Source organism: Malaya genurostris, chromosome 3 (genome assembly GCF_030247185.1).
Source record: "Malaya genurostris strain Urasoe2022 chromosome 3, Malgen_1.1, whole genome shotgun sequence".
Lineage (NCBI taxonomy): Eukaryota > Metazoa > Arthropoda > Insecta > Diptera > Culicidae > Malaya > Malaya genurostris.
Window position 1 is genome coordinate 303,278,808 of NC_080572.1, and position 18,553 is coordinate 303,297,360.

The 18,553-nt window shown below is 36.2% G+C and overlaps 1 protein-coding gene across 1 annotated transcript in view; it reads right to left on the bottom strand.

Moving 5' to 3' along the window:
• Positions 1-18,553, bottom strand: part of LOC131434970 (E3 ubiquitin-protein ligase AMFR-like) — a 92,862-nt gene that overhangs the window by 8,060 nt on the left and 66,249 nt on the right. Inside the window, exons 6-7 of the mRNA XM_058602350.1 lie at positions 18,001-18,156; positions 543-633 (exon numbers count right to left, since the gene is read on the bottom strand). Of these exons, the coding sequence (XP_058458333.1) occupies positions 543-633; positions 18,001-18,156 (247 nt within the window). The remainder of the gene's footprint in view (positions 1-542; positions 634-18,000; positions 18,157-18,553) is intronic.

An 18,553-nucleotide genomic window follows, 5' to 3' on the forward strand; every position in this document is an offset into this window, starting at 1 on the left:
CTTGGCGAAGAGAAGCTTAAATATCGATATCCGTATCGCAAGTATGTACAAACATATAATTGCATACATTTGGGCTATTGATGTAATTTCGCCGGCTACAAAACATATACAAATCACGACAAATAGAGTCTATATTCCGGGTTCGCGTGTTCGGTGTTGGTTTCTAATAAAGATCAATCTTGATCTTCGCAACCTGGATTCCAATCGAGTAGTTTCGCTCTGATAAAAAAATTTAAGGTCGCATCACGCCATCCATGCGAGTTTGTTTATTTTAGGCATTCCACTTATCAACCAGTAAGTCGCCTATTCAGCAGCGGTATCTACTCGTTAGAGCCCCTTCAATTCCAATATCCTAAAACTACGAAGCACCTACAACCAGTGACGGTCGTTCCAAAACACAACTCCGGTAAAATTGTGGGTATATCAAATCTAGAACTATGTCAATATTGCTTTGTCAGTTAAGTTACTACTATTCAACTACGAATCAAACTATTAACCAATCACCGCTGGTTGTACCGAACAAAGAACAAAAAGATACTCACACTCGTGGGTGATTCCTCCCTGGCGCATATCGTAAAGGAACATCCCGTACCGGATCAGAACGTGCAGAGTCCGTATCGACAGCAGAACGCACTGCAAAGAAAGAGAAAAAAAATGAACAAAAATTAACACATTTACAAATATTATTCAATAGAGCGGCTAATTTACAGCACTGGTTATATTTTATTTTGTACAAACATCGGAACACAGCCAAAGCTCTATTTGACAGACCTGTCGCCAAGCACCTGGCTGTGACTAAGCAACGGAGGGTAACTTGAATTCCGCACCCAGCCAACTTGTCGCGTTCAGTCAAGTGCAAGGTAGTGAGAAAATATAACACCCAGCTGGTCAATGAAAGTCGAGAACCTACTGAATAATGCAAAAGATAGGTTGGACTTTTTTTTTTGTCCGACCGTAAATCGCGACGTGTTCACATTGCCGTAGATTCACGGTAGTTTATGAATATCCTATCGAAATAGTGACGTTCGCTTACAATGAGTAATTGGTTCAAACTGATGACGATAAAAATTAACACAATATTGCCGGGTTGATTTGCATATCAGTTTACGTAAATGTTTCATGTTCGCTAATTTCTATTATTACTACGAAAGCAATGAGAAAGCAGACGTAAAATTTTCCGAAGTCAACAAATCGTTTACATGTCGTCTTACAGCCACCCAACGAATACAACATAAATAAGCTAATCGTAGTCGTGACTCGCAAACGTTTCGGCAAAAATTTACACCTTTAAGGAGCAACGTACCGCTCAATGCCAACACTGGCCCTTTAGGGATTTATAACGATTTTACAACGATAAGTCTTTCGAAAACCGGACCAGTTAATGAATGACAAATTGAATTCTGTTGGTGTATTTTTTCCCATTGAATGAAGATTGCTCCGGCTATTTACAACTATTTCAATGTTTGGCTTCCGCATACTGCCTTTGAAAAGTTTTTTTTTGAGTCCACACATAATTTGTTGATGTTTGGAGCTTGCTCGGCTGTACTAAATTTGATCTAAGATTGATAAACTACTGACAGCATACCGCTAGTGAGTTTGGACTGCGTCATTTGTTTACGATCAAAAGGGTTATAAAGACTGTACCAGAAAGTATGGACGCAACCAAAAACCGCTGCCATTTCACAATGGTTCAGAATCTGTCAATTTTTATGGCTGCGTCCTGTTGTTTACACTCTTCTCTAACCACTTGTGCAGTTGTTTATTCGTTTTCATTAGTTTGTTTCGAAATGCGTGGACTTTCAGCAGCACAACGTCGAAAAATTGTGTACAAATGGTGCACAGAACGCGGACTGTCACTGAGAAAGATAGCAAAAAAGGAAGGAGTAAGTGAAAAAGCCGTGCGAAATGCAATCAGGAAGTTCGGTGAGGATAACACTTTTGAGGATAAACCGAAAACGGGTCGAAAAAAAGGTCCTGCTAACTCTCAGTTGGATAAACGTATACTGAAGGCGTTCGAGCAAAAGAAGGAAGTTTCAGTTCGGGATGTGGCCTAAAAAGTGGGCACTTCGAAGTCAAATGTTCTTTGTGCTAAAGAACATTTGAATCTTCGAACCTATATGAAGCAGAAACAACCAAAACATAGTCCAAAACTATCGATCAGGCCGAGGGTTCGAAAGCTGCACAATACGATTTTTGCTGGAAATTTGAACTGCATAATCATGGACGACGAAACCTACGTGAAACTCGATTACAAATCCTTGCCGGGACCACAATATTATACGGTGCGAGAAGGGCAAGTGTTAAACCAGTCCGAGACATCGATTGAAGTCGAAAAATTTGGTAAGAAAGCTATGGTCTGGCAAGCAATTTGTAGCTGCGGTAAGATTTCGAAACCCTTCATCACCACTGCTTCGATGAACAGCGAAATATACATCAAGGAATGTATACAAAAACGACTTCTACCCATGATTCGGAACCACAAGGTTCCTGTTGTCTTCTGGAAGGATCTTGCTTCTTGCCACTACTCGAAATCAACGGTAGAATGGTATACTACCAAAAATGTCACTTTCGTCCCAAAAGACATGAATCAACCAAATTGCCCACAACTTCAACCAATTGAGGAATTTTGGGCATTAACGAAGTTCGAAAAAGATTAGAAAAAAGTGTCAATAGTGTTTTTTAACGGAATTTAATGAGGAACGTTCGCAAGAAGGTGCGCCAGCTAGTCTACAATGGCTAAGTAGCAAATGTTGAGAATAATATTCTGTTGTTGTAGTCTAGTATTATCAGTATATCGAATAAAATTTGAATATCTAACACTTGTGAATTATTTACATCGAATCAAAGTGCGTCATACTTTCTGGGTCAGTCTTTATTTGATAAAAATTGTTTTGTTTACATCCGTCAAGTTTCATTATTATTATTCATACAGAAGTTCCTGTCATTTCATCGAAACAAAACAAGAAAACAACGTCATTGTGTTCGCTTGAGTATATTGAATATATAAGGTGTTGATCCTACGGGAACTAGCTGGCCAATTCTGAACTTTCGGCGAATGTTTTTTTGGACCTAATTTGAAGCGCTTGTATCTCGGTAATTTATTGATGGATTTGCCAACTTTAACCATGTATGACATGTGTATGACCAATATGTGCTAGTTTGTGTGTGTATTCACTGCATTGCAATTCGCTTCACCGGTGAGCGATTGGGTTGCTAGGGTTACCACCTTGTTAACTTCTCTCACCCGGCAAGCAAAAAATTAATTGCACGTGAGCGGGGGGATCGTTGGATGAGTTAAGGAAAACTGAAACTGAACACCAATGAAACTGTTGACAATTAGAAACGTCTAAATGCTCATCAAAGAAAATTCGAATTGTGCTTGAATTACATAATATTGTTTGGATTGTCGCTTGTCAAACTATTGTTTTAAAAAAATTCGTGCGACCCGGCAGAAATTTGCTAGGCCCGTTCAGGTGATAATCCTTTGGTTTGCAGAAAACGAATTCAACGAATTTTAAACGCTTCTCATTAATCACCTAAATCATATTATTTCTTGATGAACATTAGATTAGGTTGCGATCAAGGTTGGCTTCTATCGTATCAAAGAACGCTTACTAGCAACTCTTCACACGATTCAATCAGTGCCATCAAAGAGAGACGGATAGCATCGCAGCAACAAAAAACCGACATGGTTCATTTAACATAGAATAGACACCAGTGCGAGAGCGAATTTCTCTCGTTGACCTGTCTGAGAATCAAAGGTGAGCACGCTGCTGTGGAGATTCTCTCTGAAGCAACAAACGGTCGCTTATTCTCGTTTCGCGTTCCGATTCTGTATGGGCAGTGGATAATTTCGATAGAATCATTTTACTATTGCCGCTTATTCTAACTATGTGCATACAACTTTTGTATAAGTTGGGTCTATGAAAATGTATGTGAATGCTCCACACAAATGTTCTGAAATCTTGCAACCTAGTATGAGAATCATCAAGTCGAATCATCGATTCGATTTTCTACGATAATTATTAACTTGCGATTCTCTCTTTGTAAATTCCACACAGCACCGATCATTACCAGACTGCAATTTTTTTAAGGGTCGTGAAATACTCAGAGTATGAAGTGGAGCGAAGAAATGTAGAAATTTTCTCGCGGTTCATGCATTGAGAGACTCGAGTTCTTGTAGCATCTTCCACCGGATTGAAAACGTTGTATACAATATTGATAAATATCGAGCAGCTTCTGTCAAATTATCGGCAATCACTGCTGGTAGTAATTATAATCTGCTTTTATTGTATCATAGGATTATCTAAAGAATTATTTTTTCAAGCGTTTCATCAGTGAAGGTTTGATTGTACTTCCGGACTTGTAACATTCGTTTACAGAAATTTCATCCATCTACACGAGAAAAATGCAGCAATGCGTTTCACCGGACAGAACCTGCTCAACAGCAATAAATAATTTTAATTTTCGATTGACAAAGAAGCAATCTTTATAGTTCTTTAGGTAACATTTAGATCCATTAGAAGGACTGATTTTCTATGTTCCACATTATTGTCCATTTTCCATTGTATTTTGCTCCAATGCAAACGACCACCAACAGGTTGATGTAATCGATCTTCTTCGAAGGGAAACTGGCTCTGCGAATTGAGCGTTTGAGGTTTTGTACAACGCTTAAGGTCTGCTCTTATTACTAGCGACTGCTCCAATTGACGACCGAAGTCCAAATGAAAGCACGACCTAAGCGTTTGAGGCTTTATACCCCGCAAAAGACCTGCTTTCATTGCCATCTGCTCTACCGGACGACTGAAGTGAGAGTTGCGACCTGAGCGTTTGAGGTTTTTAACCATGCAGAAGTTGCACTCTCCGAAGCTACTGGTTGATTAAATCATTCCCACTACGTCCGCTTCCATCCAACGCACAAGAAGAAATGATCGATTTTCGACCACGGTTCCGCTTTTATAAGCAGTCAGTTGAAGATATGTGCCTGACTACCTCAAAATCGTCGTCCTTGCGCGAAAAACCCGAAAAGTGAAGAGTTTTCTGCGTTGTTTTCAGATTTTGAGAAAACCTAATTTTTAAGTTATTTGTGGTTATCTCACACTGTTCAAAATTTTATCCTAAATTCCTGAACATATTTTTGATGAAATAGTGAAAGAATTATGTTGCTGCCATTAATACAAGTCGAGATATTCACGATTAAGTTCTGCCCATTCTTCCTTATGGCTAATTTTGAAAAGGCACCTCATAGTAAAGTAAGTCGTATTCACGACACAAATTCTAACAAATTGATTGAACACTGTTTCAAGAATTAAACTATCAAATCTTCAAATTTGTTAATAGTTTTATTCTAAACCAAAACTCATTTTTTTAAATATTTGATTAATGTGAATTATAAAGTAAAAATGTTACAGATGAAATCATTTTAGGCATTTTCTAGAGCATTAATTTTCTAATGAAAAATAGTCTTTTAATACCGTTTGGCATAAATCCGTTTGGCATAAAAATAATTGGACTCGCAATATTTTATTTAGCATTATTTTTTATTTTTGAAATTCTGTGGTAATCATTTTATTATAACTCACTTAGTGCTAGCACAACATTCTGTTCGTCATATATGATTCAGGTCGAGTCAGCCGAAGGTGGTAGTTCCTTTTAAACAGAATAAAAAGCAATAAATTTACTCATAGTGATCTTCCTACTTGAAATTCAATAAATTTGAATACGCACAGAACCACAAATAACATAAGGTTATCATTCGCAAAATCATGACCGAAGCATACTACCTAGATCGAAAAGTTCTCGGAATTTAATCAGAAAATTAAAAATACAAGATTAATCATCAAAATCGATGTTGTCCCCTTCAAAGTACTCCCCATCGACTGCAATACACTTATGCCAGCGCTTGATCCAATCCTCGAAATATTTTTTATATTCAGTTTTCGGTATGGCCATCAGAGTCACAAACTTAGATTCAAATGAAAGGTCTTAAGGTCCCATACAAAGTTCCTCCAATCTCCAAACACGGAACTCACTTCGATTTCTCAGCAACGGTTAAGCCGATTTTCACGAGTCATGATTCAAATTAAAGCTCTCATTGTCTTTAAATATACTGTGCAATTTCATCAAGATTCGACTTTCGGATCCGAAATTATAGGGCGATGAGTGTCAAAACATTCAAATCTACATTCAAAATGACGATGCAAAACTGGTACGCGACGGTACGTGCGGCTTTTCTCCGTTCGCAGCATGCTTTGTTCAATTTAGTGTAGCGTGTAGGGTTGCCACATTAAAATTTCAGTGGTCAAAAAGCCTAAAACGAAACTCACTCAATTTTCTCAGAGATGATTTAATCGATTTCCACCAACAGGCTCAAATAAAAGTACCTCCGACTTTCGGTTCCAGAACTTCAGGGTAAAATGTGTTTCATCATTTAGTGCGACGAAGCAAAATAAAGAAAAATTCTTATTAACTTAACAACTGTTTACCAATTGAAAAGGTTATGTTAGTTTATACCCAAATAAATTTTATTTCTTATTTTATTCAAATTTATTCAGGCGAATATGCGACAAAAAACAAGTTCTTCGTCTTTCCTTGTTCTTAGGTAAACATCGACAATTTATTGCAGAAATCATTCACGAACGACACAAAGAGAAGTGGTCCGAGATGGCTTCCTGTTGGGGAAACTTGGAGTAGAATTGAATAGACCAGAGAAAACAGTTCCAAGTCGAAACTAAGTACTACATTAAAGAAGTGGTGAGAACGCGCATTATGAAGAGTTGAATGATGTTCAGTTTACCGTCCAACTCTTTTTTTTTTTTGGGAGATAACTTATCACCAAAATACCAGAATAGAAGTCATTCGGCTTATTAAAATCACCAATTTGTCATAGATTAGCGAGCATTCAGTAGATGCTGTAGAAATAAATTCAGGTGTCATACATCGATACACTGGGAGTTATAACTAAACACGCATTCAAAGAGAAAATACAGGACTCTTTACGACCGTACACAGTGTACATGTACGGACGCTTCACCTCTGAGATCTACTGAGTTTCGCCGGTAAGATAAAAATTGTTTCGGCTCAAATTTTCATTTTGCCCTGCAGTCAAGAAACGTGAAGCAAAACTCAGCAAACAGATAAATGCATTCAACTATGCATTGATCCAAGACTAGTGATTCTCCAAGGTGTCTATATTGACAGACCCCAGACAGCACGAGACAAGACCCGAGACGTTTAGCTTCGTGGTCGCAGTGGCAGGGCCTTAGACCCTGACCTGTTTCAGGATGAAAGTTGAACCAAAAAGAGTCTCAGGCTGCAGTAAATTGTACGGCCTTTGAAATTAATTTAATCACTGACCCTCATTTCATCATTGCACTTTTTATTGCTCCCTTAAACTCCGGACGACCTTTTCGCGCAAATGAACCGCATATTTACAGCCGATGCCAATCATGCTGGCAATGCTTAACGACAGTCATTTTCGCTGGCTGGCTACGGAAAACGAGACTTATGAGAAATTCTTTTCTTCCTTTTCCTCGTTGAAAGTTCAAGGTTTGCTCTACTCTACTCTACCTACATCTTTGGTGAACCGGAACCCTCCACTGTCTGAGTACCGGGTGACCTCCTTTCCTGTGCTGGACCAGTCTGAGTCACACGGCAGGCAACGGCCACAACGAAGAAAGAAATGTTTCTCGTTATTTTTCCTGGTTTCCGTAGCCTTCACCGGAGAGCTCAGAGCAAATAATTATTCGATGCTAAACTACCGACCGATCCGACATTGGTGCAGGTCGTCGAATAAAATCCCACACGAGGAAAGTGATTTATTTTATGACATGCAAAAACAAAACAACCAAATGCCTGACCCTGACGTGACCTGTGTGCTCTGTGGGTTCGTGACGATCCGAGGAACTGGATGAACGTGACGAATGAAAACTGGCGACTCGAACCACCACACGTGACCTTCAGCTTCCGAGTGAACACATGAAATCGTGTCATCTCTATCTGGAACACCCAATTCGGTCGGCTATATTCTATTGCCGATTTAAACCGACCACCTCGTCGCCGTAAACGTCATAGACCTGTTTAACAATTTATTCAAATCATGCAGTAAACCATCGCCATCGGATTTGACCATCAATATTGTCGTTGTCTTGGGCCCGAAACGAATCGACGGAATGTTGCGTGATTGAAATAATTAAACTTTTTTTTCGTTCCGACATGTTCTCTTGGGTGCACAAATTTGCTGCTATCATGCTAACTTCGCTTTTTTTCTGGAAATTAGCCACAGACTATGTGCTTTGTAATGCCTCCAAGACACCCCATTATCTCATTTGCGCTTCTGATTTCGAAAGGTCAAACAATTTTAATGGTTTCCGGATATCGATCGAATGATTTCGGAATTTTGTCACGTTCAAAACAATTAAGTCAAAATTTTAAAACAACAGTTTTCAACTGTAAGTAATATACCGTCAATTTGCGTTTCTGTTTATTTTTTATCTTTTCAAAACATCATAATCATTTCATAATATCATAATTTCATTTTATTCTTCCTTCTGGTGATTGTGGTCTCATAGTTTGGAGTCCGGTATTTCCATGTCTGAAGCTACCAATTCCTTGCCAGATCATCAATTGCCGGGTCTCACATTTAATTTCCACCAAACGCTATAGCGAGAACAAGCTGAAGGAATTCTTGAAAAATCGCCCCGCGAGCCGTAGCTGAAATTCTTGCCGGGAATCTATCTAGGCGTGAGCTTCTGTTTTTTTTATAGTTTTATTTAATTTTCAGCTCGTTTACCGTTAAGCTTAACGTGGCCGTTGAAACTCAACTCTCTGACACTTTCGATATAAAATAAAATAATCTTTCTGATTACACCAGATCTGGACGCAAATTAAAGGTAAACGTAAAATACGATTTTTTATACTTTCACATACAATTGTTCCTAAATACCAAAAAGACTGTGTACAGCATCCTTTTTCATGACATTTTGCCTCGGACCGATTGTAGCACGGTTCGTTTTTGGCAACATAATCGTTCGAATATGGCATATGTAAACCAGATGATGGCAGAATTTTCGAGTTGAAAGCAATTCCATAATTATATTAACTACTTGTTGGTAGTGATGTCCGATACCGACTCGATACTTTGAATTATCGATACTTTCTTTCGAGAATCGAGTATTTTTAGTATCGATATTACATCAGAGCGATACTGTTAGTATCGATACTTTTGGTCTCGATACTCACAGTATCGCAACAGATTGAAGTCAATTCCCATTACTACGGAATATTTTTTTTCGTTTCAATTATAGAGGTTTTAACCTTAAGGTCATTTGCCAATTCGGGTCAGAAAAGGTTTCTAACCCTATGTGCGGGGTTGAGATTAGAACCCAGGTGGGCTGAGTAAAGGGCATCTAACCCATCACGCTATACCCGTCACCGATGGAACATTTTTTGACGTGATTACGTCTTTCTTTACTATGGGGCGCCTTTTCAAAATTTATCCTCTGGAAGAGCGGTTTTTATCGTGAATAACTCTTGTTTTATTCAACGTATTATCCTAATTTTTTTACACGTCATCGGAGATATGATCAGCAATTTGTGATAAAATTTTCTGTAATATAACCACGAATAACTCGAAATTAAATTTCATTTTTGGTAAGTGAAGAAGGTAAACATTTGATGCTTCTTTTATTCTAGCCTGCGTAGTTGTTTCATTCAGTTCAGATCGGAATCCAGGTCAAGAATCCAATTCTAGAGTTCAGTTCTAAAATTTGGTTTCAAAATCCAAGACCAGATTTTAATTTTTCATTTTCATAATCCAGATCTAATATTCAGTTCCTCGTCCGGAATCCAGGGCCAGAATTAAAATCCAGAATTCTGGAACTTGGACTAAATTTAAGAATTTTATTCTAAGCCTGGTTTATGGACCCGAAATCTGGAACATATATCAGGATCGTCGTTCTAGACCTAGACTTTGGAGCTAATATTTGGAAAAGAAATTTTTGGACTTGAATATGAATTTTGAAATATAATTCTGGATTTGAAATTGAGGTTCAGACCAGAATACAATAGCAAAACTCCTATCCAGAATTCAGACTTATAATTCAAGTTCAGAATTCGAAAAGTGATTTCTAAAATGCTTTCCAGAACCATGTTTCAGTTAGAGAATGATGGTCTATAATTAGGTTCCAAAACTCACTTTTACAATTCTAGAAATGTAACTGAATTCAGAGACTTGATTTTGAAGATTTCTGAACTATATTCCGGATCTGGATTATACAACTCAGTTTCGAAGCTGAATTCTGGATCCGATTTTGAAAATTGAATCCTGGATCGGACTCTCGAAGAATCCTGGTCTCGAATTCAGTTACAGATCTCAGTTTCAGTGATCAGTTCAACAATCTAGATTCAGAATTCAATTCATGGACTTAGTTTCAGAATTCAGTTCCATAGTCTAGCATCAAATTTGAGTTTCAGAATTCAGGTCCAGAATTCATTTTCTTCGTATTCATGCTATCCGGTTATGTTCCTGACACAATCCACGTCTCTTTTTTTTCTTCGACTTCGATGATGCGCCAGGCTCGTGCATGGATTGGTATGACGTGGACTAGTCGTCGTTGAAATTCGTTCTCAACAATCTCGCTTCGTCCCACAGATGCACTGAAAGAGAGTGCAATGAGAGAAAACACGCACATAAAGGCCATACTCACTGAGGAGTCAATGATTTCAATTTTTCACACTCGTTGCACTCCCTTCCAGTGCGTTGTGGGACGACGCGAGATTGTCGAGATCGAACTTCAACGGCGGCTAGTCCACGTCATACCAATCCATGCACGAGCCTGGTGCTTCCGTGCAGTCCGTCCTCGGTGCCGTCGTAATGGCAATAGGAATTGGCTTTTAGTGTAGTATTCATGTATCGACATAAAGGTTTTGACATGAAAATTTTTGAGAAAATATGTGAAATGTGAAATCATCATGGCTCCAACACAAAGTGGCGTGCAGATAATCTTTGACATGGACCAAAAGTCGCGAATTCATTCACTTATTTTATTTTGAAATGATTGCTGTGCAAGTATCAATTGATACTTACAGGTATCGATACTTTATTGCCTTTTGATACCTTGTATCGATTCCCAAAATTTCGGTCTCCCGATACCCTAGGTATCGATACTTTGCCTTCCGAGTACCATTCCTACTTGTTGGAAGAACATAACACGAATATACCATTCGGATCAGTTCGTCGAGATCAACAAATGCGTGTGTGACCAATAATTTCACTCAATTTTTTTCGGAGATGACTCAATCGTTTTCTACAAACTCAGATTCACATGAAAAGTCGTATGCTCCCAAACAAGATTCCTAAATTATGTTTGGATCCGACTTCTGGTTCCGGAACTACAGGATGATATGTAAAACGAAATAAAAATTGTGTAGCTCATTTCTCTCGTAGATGGCTGAACCGATCTAAGATTCAATTGAAATCTAAGAATCATCTAAGATTCAAACGAAAAGTTTTAAGATTATAAAAAACATCTTGCTTTTCAGTCAGATCCAACTTCCGGTTTCGGAGATATAATATGGTGATTGGAATAAAAATGTCTATTCCACATAAATTAATCAGGTTTATCGGGTTAGCAGATTTGGATAGTCGATAAAAAATTAACTTTTTTCAGTTTTAGTGGTATTCAGTTGTCGATTCAGAAGGCATCTAAAAATTTAATTCGTGCTATGATTTCTCAAAGATGCCTACACTGTTTTTCAAACATTTTGAAACAGATATAAACTACGCAGCTACTCAGGTGAATTTATCTGACTTCGGCTACACCGATTTTCGAATTCCGGTTCCAGTATCGAATCGTTTGTCATAACTCAATCGTTTGCTCAGTTCGTCGAGCTGAATCGCTTGGTATATGTCATTCGGCCCTCCGGGCCTCAGAAAAATTGTCTAAAGTTTGAGCGAATTCTATACCTATTATATATATATATATATATATATATATATATATATATATATATATATATATATATATATATATATATATATATATATATATATATATATATATATATATATATATATATATATATATATATATATATATATATATACATATATATATATATACATATATATATATATATATATATATATATATATATATATATATATATATATATATATATATATATATATATATATATATATATATATATATATATATATATACATATATATATATATATACATATATATATATATATATATATATATATATATATATATATATATATATATATATATATATATATATATATATATATATATATATATATATATATATAAAGGTAAAAAGCCAAATCGAATTTAAGAAACAAAAATTCAAATTAAAATAAACTTATAGTCCCATAAAAAATTAATTAATTTGATCCAATTCTGACTTCCGATTCTGGAATTGCAGGAAGATGATTTTTTTTTAAATTCGAACCGATATGGAAGATAACAATCCCTAAAAGCATTAAAGTTGGACTCAAAACTATATTCGGCAAGTCAATTCATGGCTTACGAATCGGTTTGGGCTATGCTGGTTCCTGAATACCGGATCTGGAAGTATCGTAAATAACCGTAAACTCTAAAGTGGAACTTATTTCAACATCTCATGGAATATTCAATCGACTGTCACACTTTTAGATTCAAATTCGATCCGATTTGCAGTTTCGACATTACAGAGTTATGAGTGATTAAAATCTCAAATTGCCGCTTAAAACGACGCTCATTGAAATAATGTCATGAAAACTGAAACACCCAAGTATATTCATGCAAAAAACACATGCGAATTGATAAAAAAAAAAGGTATCATCTCACAGCTAGGTGAATTAAGCACGTTTTTTCTACACGAATTCCCCAAATTACGCGGTCCCGAATAGAATTTAAGACAAAAATCTTTGAGATCACAGCAGATGTCTACGTTTTATGCATCTTTAAGACATTTGGCAATAAAAATAAATTTTTGATATTTCCGAAATCGAAATTTTTCGATTTCGGAAATCTCAAAACAATTTTAAGTTCTAGTCTTTTTTAAATTTTCATTTTGGTATTACACGAAATCTGGACGTTTAATATATTTCTAAGACATTTGGCATCAAAAAATAAAGAAAAAATTCTTTAGATTAGCGGATTTTTTTCAAACGGATTCTCAAAGTTACGCGAATTTCCGAAGTTCTGTGTTTTTGCGCGGTTTTTTATACGCGGTTCGTATCCCCCGCGTAAAAAGAGACCTCAGTGTAGATATCTTTTTGTCCAGTTTATCATAAGCCTTATCGTAGTGAACAGCGTTTTGGTAATATTGACATGTAGCCATCTGATCGTAGGCGACAAGCGATTTACTAGGAATCCTTGTGTTCTGACCAAACGTCACAAAAGAAGGTAAGATCTTCTTGGAACGCATGCGTAACAAACGTACGCCATCCAGAATACCGAGGAAAAAGTTTTCCCACACTTTCCTTTCCGTACTGGGACATATATTTTCTAACAGAATGATCGCTATTGTCTGCTTTACAAAATGTACATTATTATTATCTTCAGCGAATTGAATTGTTTCCACTTCTTTGTAGCACTGGGTGTACAAAACAATATTACGAATTGTTTATTACACATTTATTAATTTTAGTTGTTTTTGACGTAAAGTCACCATAACTGAGTTCAGCTTTTGCAATGACTGAGTGGAAGCATATATTGGAGAAGCCAAATGAATGATTGGATATATTGGATATATGCAGTTTTAGGGCGTATCTTTCATATTATAGTCATTCAGCTAGTAGGTTCAATATCACTTTAGAACGACTGACAAGAGTTTGTAACGATACCTTTACTTTCCCCATTTTTAAGATTTGGCAACAAAAATTCAATGATCGTGGTTCTGTATCAATTTTTATTTACGGTAACGCGTCGTCCTTCCTCATATTTATAGAAATAAGGGCCACCAGCCCATAGATCGCACCAAACAGTACATTTATCGGGATGCGTCGGTAATTCTTGATCGGCGTGTGGATTATCTTTGCTCCAAATTTGGTAGTTATGTTCTTTATGGTGGTCTCAGATGGACGATTATGTAAACCATAAAATTCACGAAGTGCTCTATAAACAGTTTTATTGAACACTGATTTTGAAAATAAATTCCCACGATTTGGAAGTGTTGTTCTGGAGTTAACCTATTCATGATGATTTGCCAAACGATACTGAGTAGAGACGTGACTTTACACTGTCGAAACAACTTTCAGGCAATAGAATAATGCCTATTGAAAAAAAAAACAAACCTGCTAAAAACAACCTTTACCTATTATCTTTCTCCGGACAGGACCAACCTAGAGACCGAGTGAAATCCGGCGGCAAAAAATATTAGTCTAGAGTAGATTTACTTGGTTTCTGCCTCCATGTCGTAAAAGCCCAAAATTGCAGGAGTTTCTCTTTATTCAACAGTGTTTTCATTGATTCTTATTTTTTTCGAGAGAATTTTTTCTTTTTCTATACCTTCGAGCTTTGAAGTATAGTTTATTCTGGAAAAATATTTTTTTCTCTCACATGTTGTTTATCGTTCGTTAACTCTGTAGGCTGAGGTAAGCTCAATTCGTACGCGTTTCTCATAGCTTTTTGTTTTCTGATAGCGTGATTCGTTAGCGGAGTTTTCAGTGAAAGTGTTCCGCTTAATTGTTTATGGTTTCCTTTATTTGACACGTTTGTTTTACTAACTTAAATTATGAATTTAGTTTTCTAATGTAATTTGTGGTCTGGATGGTGGTGAGCCAAATTTGTTTATTTTCGAATATAGCTAGAATAATGTGCGTAATTTTATTAATTGAGCACACATGTCTTTTTACTAAACAAGATAATTCAATGCTTTATTTAGTATTTCTATGACCAACTAAGAATCTGTCTGAACGAAATAACAATTATCAAGGCAAAGAAGATACACTGAGGTCTTTTTTTACGCGGGTTTTTTATGCGGTTTTCTTACGCGGCGTTTATTTATGCGGATCTCCGAAGTTGCTTGATTTTCTTATTTTGTCTTTAAAATGCATGAAACGTCGAGATCTGGTGTTATCCCAATTTTTTTTGTTCTGACACTTATCAAATTTTCGATTTTTTTAAAAAAATTTGTTTATCAGATAACACCAGATCTCGACTTTTCATGAGATCTCAAAATTTGTTCCAAAGTTGAATTTTTCAAAATTTTTTTTTATATTATACCAGATCTGGTATAACGTTTCATGCATGTCTTAGACATTTGGCATCAAACATTTTATTTTTCAATTTTGCGTTTTTTTCTACGCATTTGGCATAGGAAACAAATTTCAATTACGGAATTCTCAAAATTTTTCTAAGTTGAATTTTTTCAAAAATTTTTTGGTATTATACCAGATCAGGACGTTCCATGCATTTCTAAGCCATTTGGCATCAAACAATTTTTTTTTATTTTTCGGTTTTTTCTACCCATTTTGCATAAAAAAAAAGTTTCGATTTCGGAAATGTCAAAACTTTTCCAAGTTGAATTTTTTTATGATATTATACCAGATCTGGACGCTTCATGCATTTCAAAGATATTTGGCTTTAATTTTTTTTTAATTTTGCGGGTTTTTTACGCGGTTTTTCGAAGTTGCTTGATTTTCTTATTTTGTCTTTAAAATGCATTAAACGCCGACATCTGGTGTTATTCCGATTTTTTTTCTGACACATAAAATTTTCGATTTTTTTTCAAAAAAAAGTTATTTTTCAGCTAACATGAATTTCTAAGACATTTGGCATAAATAAAAAAATTTCGATTTTGGATATCTCAAAATTTGTTCCAAAGTTGAATTTTTTCAAAACAAAATTTTTTTCATCTATTATACCAGATCTGGTAGAACGTTTCGTGCATTTCTAAGACATTTGGTATCGAACTATTTTTTTCGATTTTGCGGTTTTTCCTACGCATTTGGCATAGAAAAAAAATTCGATTTCGGTTTCAGTTTCAAAGTCGAATTTTTTCATAATTTTTTTTTTCGATATTGCACCAGATCTGGACGTTTCATGCATTTCTAAGACATTCGGCATAAATTTTTTTTTTTCAATTTTGCGTTTTTTCTACGCGGATTTCCGAAGTTACACAATCTCAAATTCTCAATTTTTTTGTTTAGGTTACACAGGCTTAAAAAAAAAATTTAGTTTTGCGGGTTTTTAATGCGAATTTCCGAAGTTACGCGATTTTTTTCGGTACGTATTCCCCGCGTAAAAAAATACCTCAGTGTATTAGATTGTTCGAATGACCACGTCTGAATTCTTCTTGATTCAGACGTTTTGATTGTCTTAGATATTTTCAGTTGGAATAGTTGAACTGTCCGGGCATTGACTTACATAGATATGAGATAGGAGATCAAGTTAACACAAGTTCAAAATTTGTCTTAGAGCTGTTAGCTACAGAGCTTGAAGTTTATTGTGAGACAAACCTTACCTCAGTTCCGGACTTATTTGCCTTAAATTGGTTGGTTTCAAATAAAATAATTCCATATTTTTCTCTCGGTAACCGGCTGCCTAGAGATTGAAGAGATAAACTGTTAGTTTGAAAACTAACATTTCGATCGAAATTTTCCAATACACTTGGCTATTGAAAAATAGACGCCTAGTAAGTATTAAGTTTTCAATTCCAAGTTATAGATAATTATTATAAAATTATTGCCCTCAATATCACGTTTCAAAGCACGATTGGGAATTAGGTTGGTTTGAAATCGATTGATTACCATTCTGAGAATTTGAAATGTACCTGAAGCATGTCACTACTAAATGAAAACAAGTGGGTGTTTATTTTAAGAGTTCGCTGATTTGAAATTTTAAAAAAACAAAAGCCTTTTTTATTTTATAGATAATTTCTTGGAATTAAGCATTTAAATATGATTTTGGGCATATGGCTGCCACTTTATCATGCATTTGAGGGCGTATTTCAGCAATGACATGAATATTGGTTTCCAAAGCATCAATCGTTGCTAGATAAATCAATCACGTATCCCCACAAAAAATAATCGAGCAGCGTCAAATCACACAAACGCGAAGCCCAATTCACCGGTCCATTTTTCGAAATAATGTTGTCGTTGAAATGTTCTTTCAATTAGCCGATTATTTCGGCCCCAGTATGACAAGTGGCTCCATCCTGTTGAAACCACATTCCGTCCACATCCATATCTTGACGATCTGGCAACCAAAATTCATTGATCATGGCGGAGTAAGGTGTCGAATCGCTATTTCAATAAATAAATTATATATTTTGTTCGTTTTGAGGTCGGCTATACTAGACCATTCATGTTACGAACATCGCGTGAAGGTTTTGAAATAATTAGCTTAGCTAAGCTTATCAGAAACTGTATTAGCATCGTGGTTTCTGTACAGCATATGCAAACAATCTTGTTCGCTTTCCGTATTCCGTAGATATTCGATAAGTAAAGTCTCAGCAGTTAATGAGAATAAAAATCTTTGAACAAAACATTTACCTCCTCATGGAATTCTGACTATGAACCCAAATCTTTATAACGATAGGCATTAATGTCCAGTAGCTCTTTCATGAATATTTATCATTGGAGGTCAGAAAGAACCATTTGCACATAACACCAACCTGGTCGCCAAATGGTGATCCGAACCAATTTTTGATTTCTAAAAATAGTACCGCCCATAAGGACAGATTCTTGCTTGCTTAACAAAACCAGTTTATCGTATGATTAAACCCTTTCCGAATATAGATAGAAGCTTTCAACAAGAGACACAGAAACATAGCACATCATTAATATGTATAGATAAATTCCAAATCTATATATTATTCGTGTGAATCCTTAGATGCTTATCCAAATTTCCGGAAGCATATCGTCCCCGGCTGCCAACCGTTCCATGGTTCATTACATTGATCAATTTCTCATCCATTCCAACGATCTAGTTAGCCTTACAGCACACACGTAACCACAACAACACTGTATGAACGTACTCACCTCGGCAGCCATGAAGGCGAATGTGTTGACACCGCTGATGAACACGCCTACTCCGATCGAGACGATCAGCATGAAACCGGACAGGGTAAGGATTGCCGACAGAAGCGCGATCAGCCGAAAATGGGACCATCCCGGTGTTGTGGGGCTGAACGAGAGCTGTGAAAGCAAGAACGTTGGAAAGTTGATAAAATTAGTTTTTTTTTGGTTGCAAGCATTGTCCTGGCCCGTCGGGCTTTCGAGGAACAATCAATCAATCAATCAGTTAATCAAATAAACCTAGTCAATCAATAGAAACAATTGCTTAAATTGAATTTTTTTTTCTAACCTGTACCTTACTTACTATAAAATCCATAGGTTCGTCCATGATTTTATGCATGCATGTGACGACTGACCTTAATTACTCGGCTTATCGTAAATCTATTCAACGATACAAACATGGACATTGTGCATCAAACAGTTAAATAGAGCACCGTCAATCATCATTAGTAAATGAAAGTGTGGGCCATCATATTCCAAAGCTAAAGATGAAAAGACTTTGAGTTTTGTTTGGAAC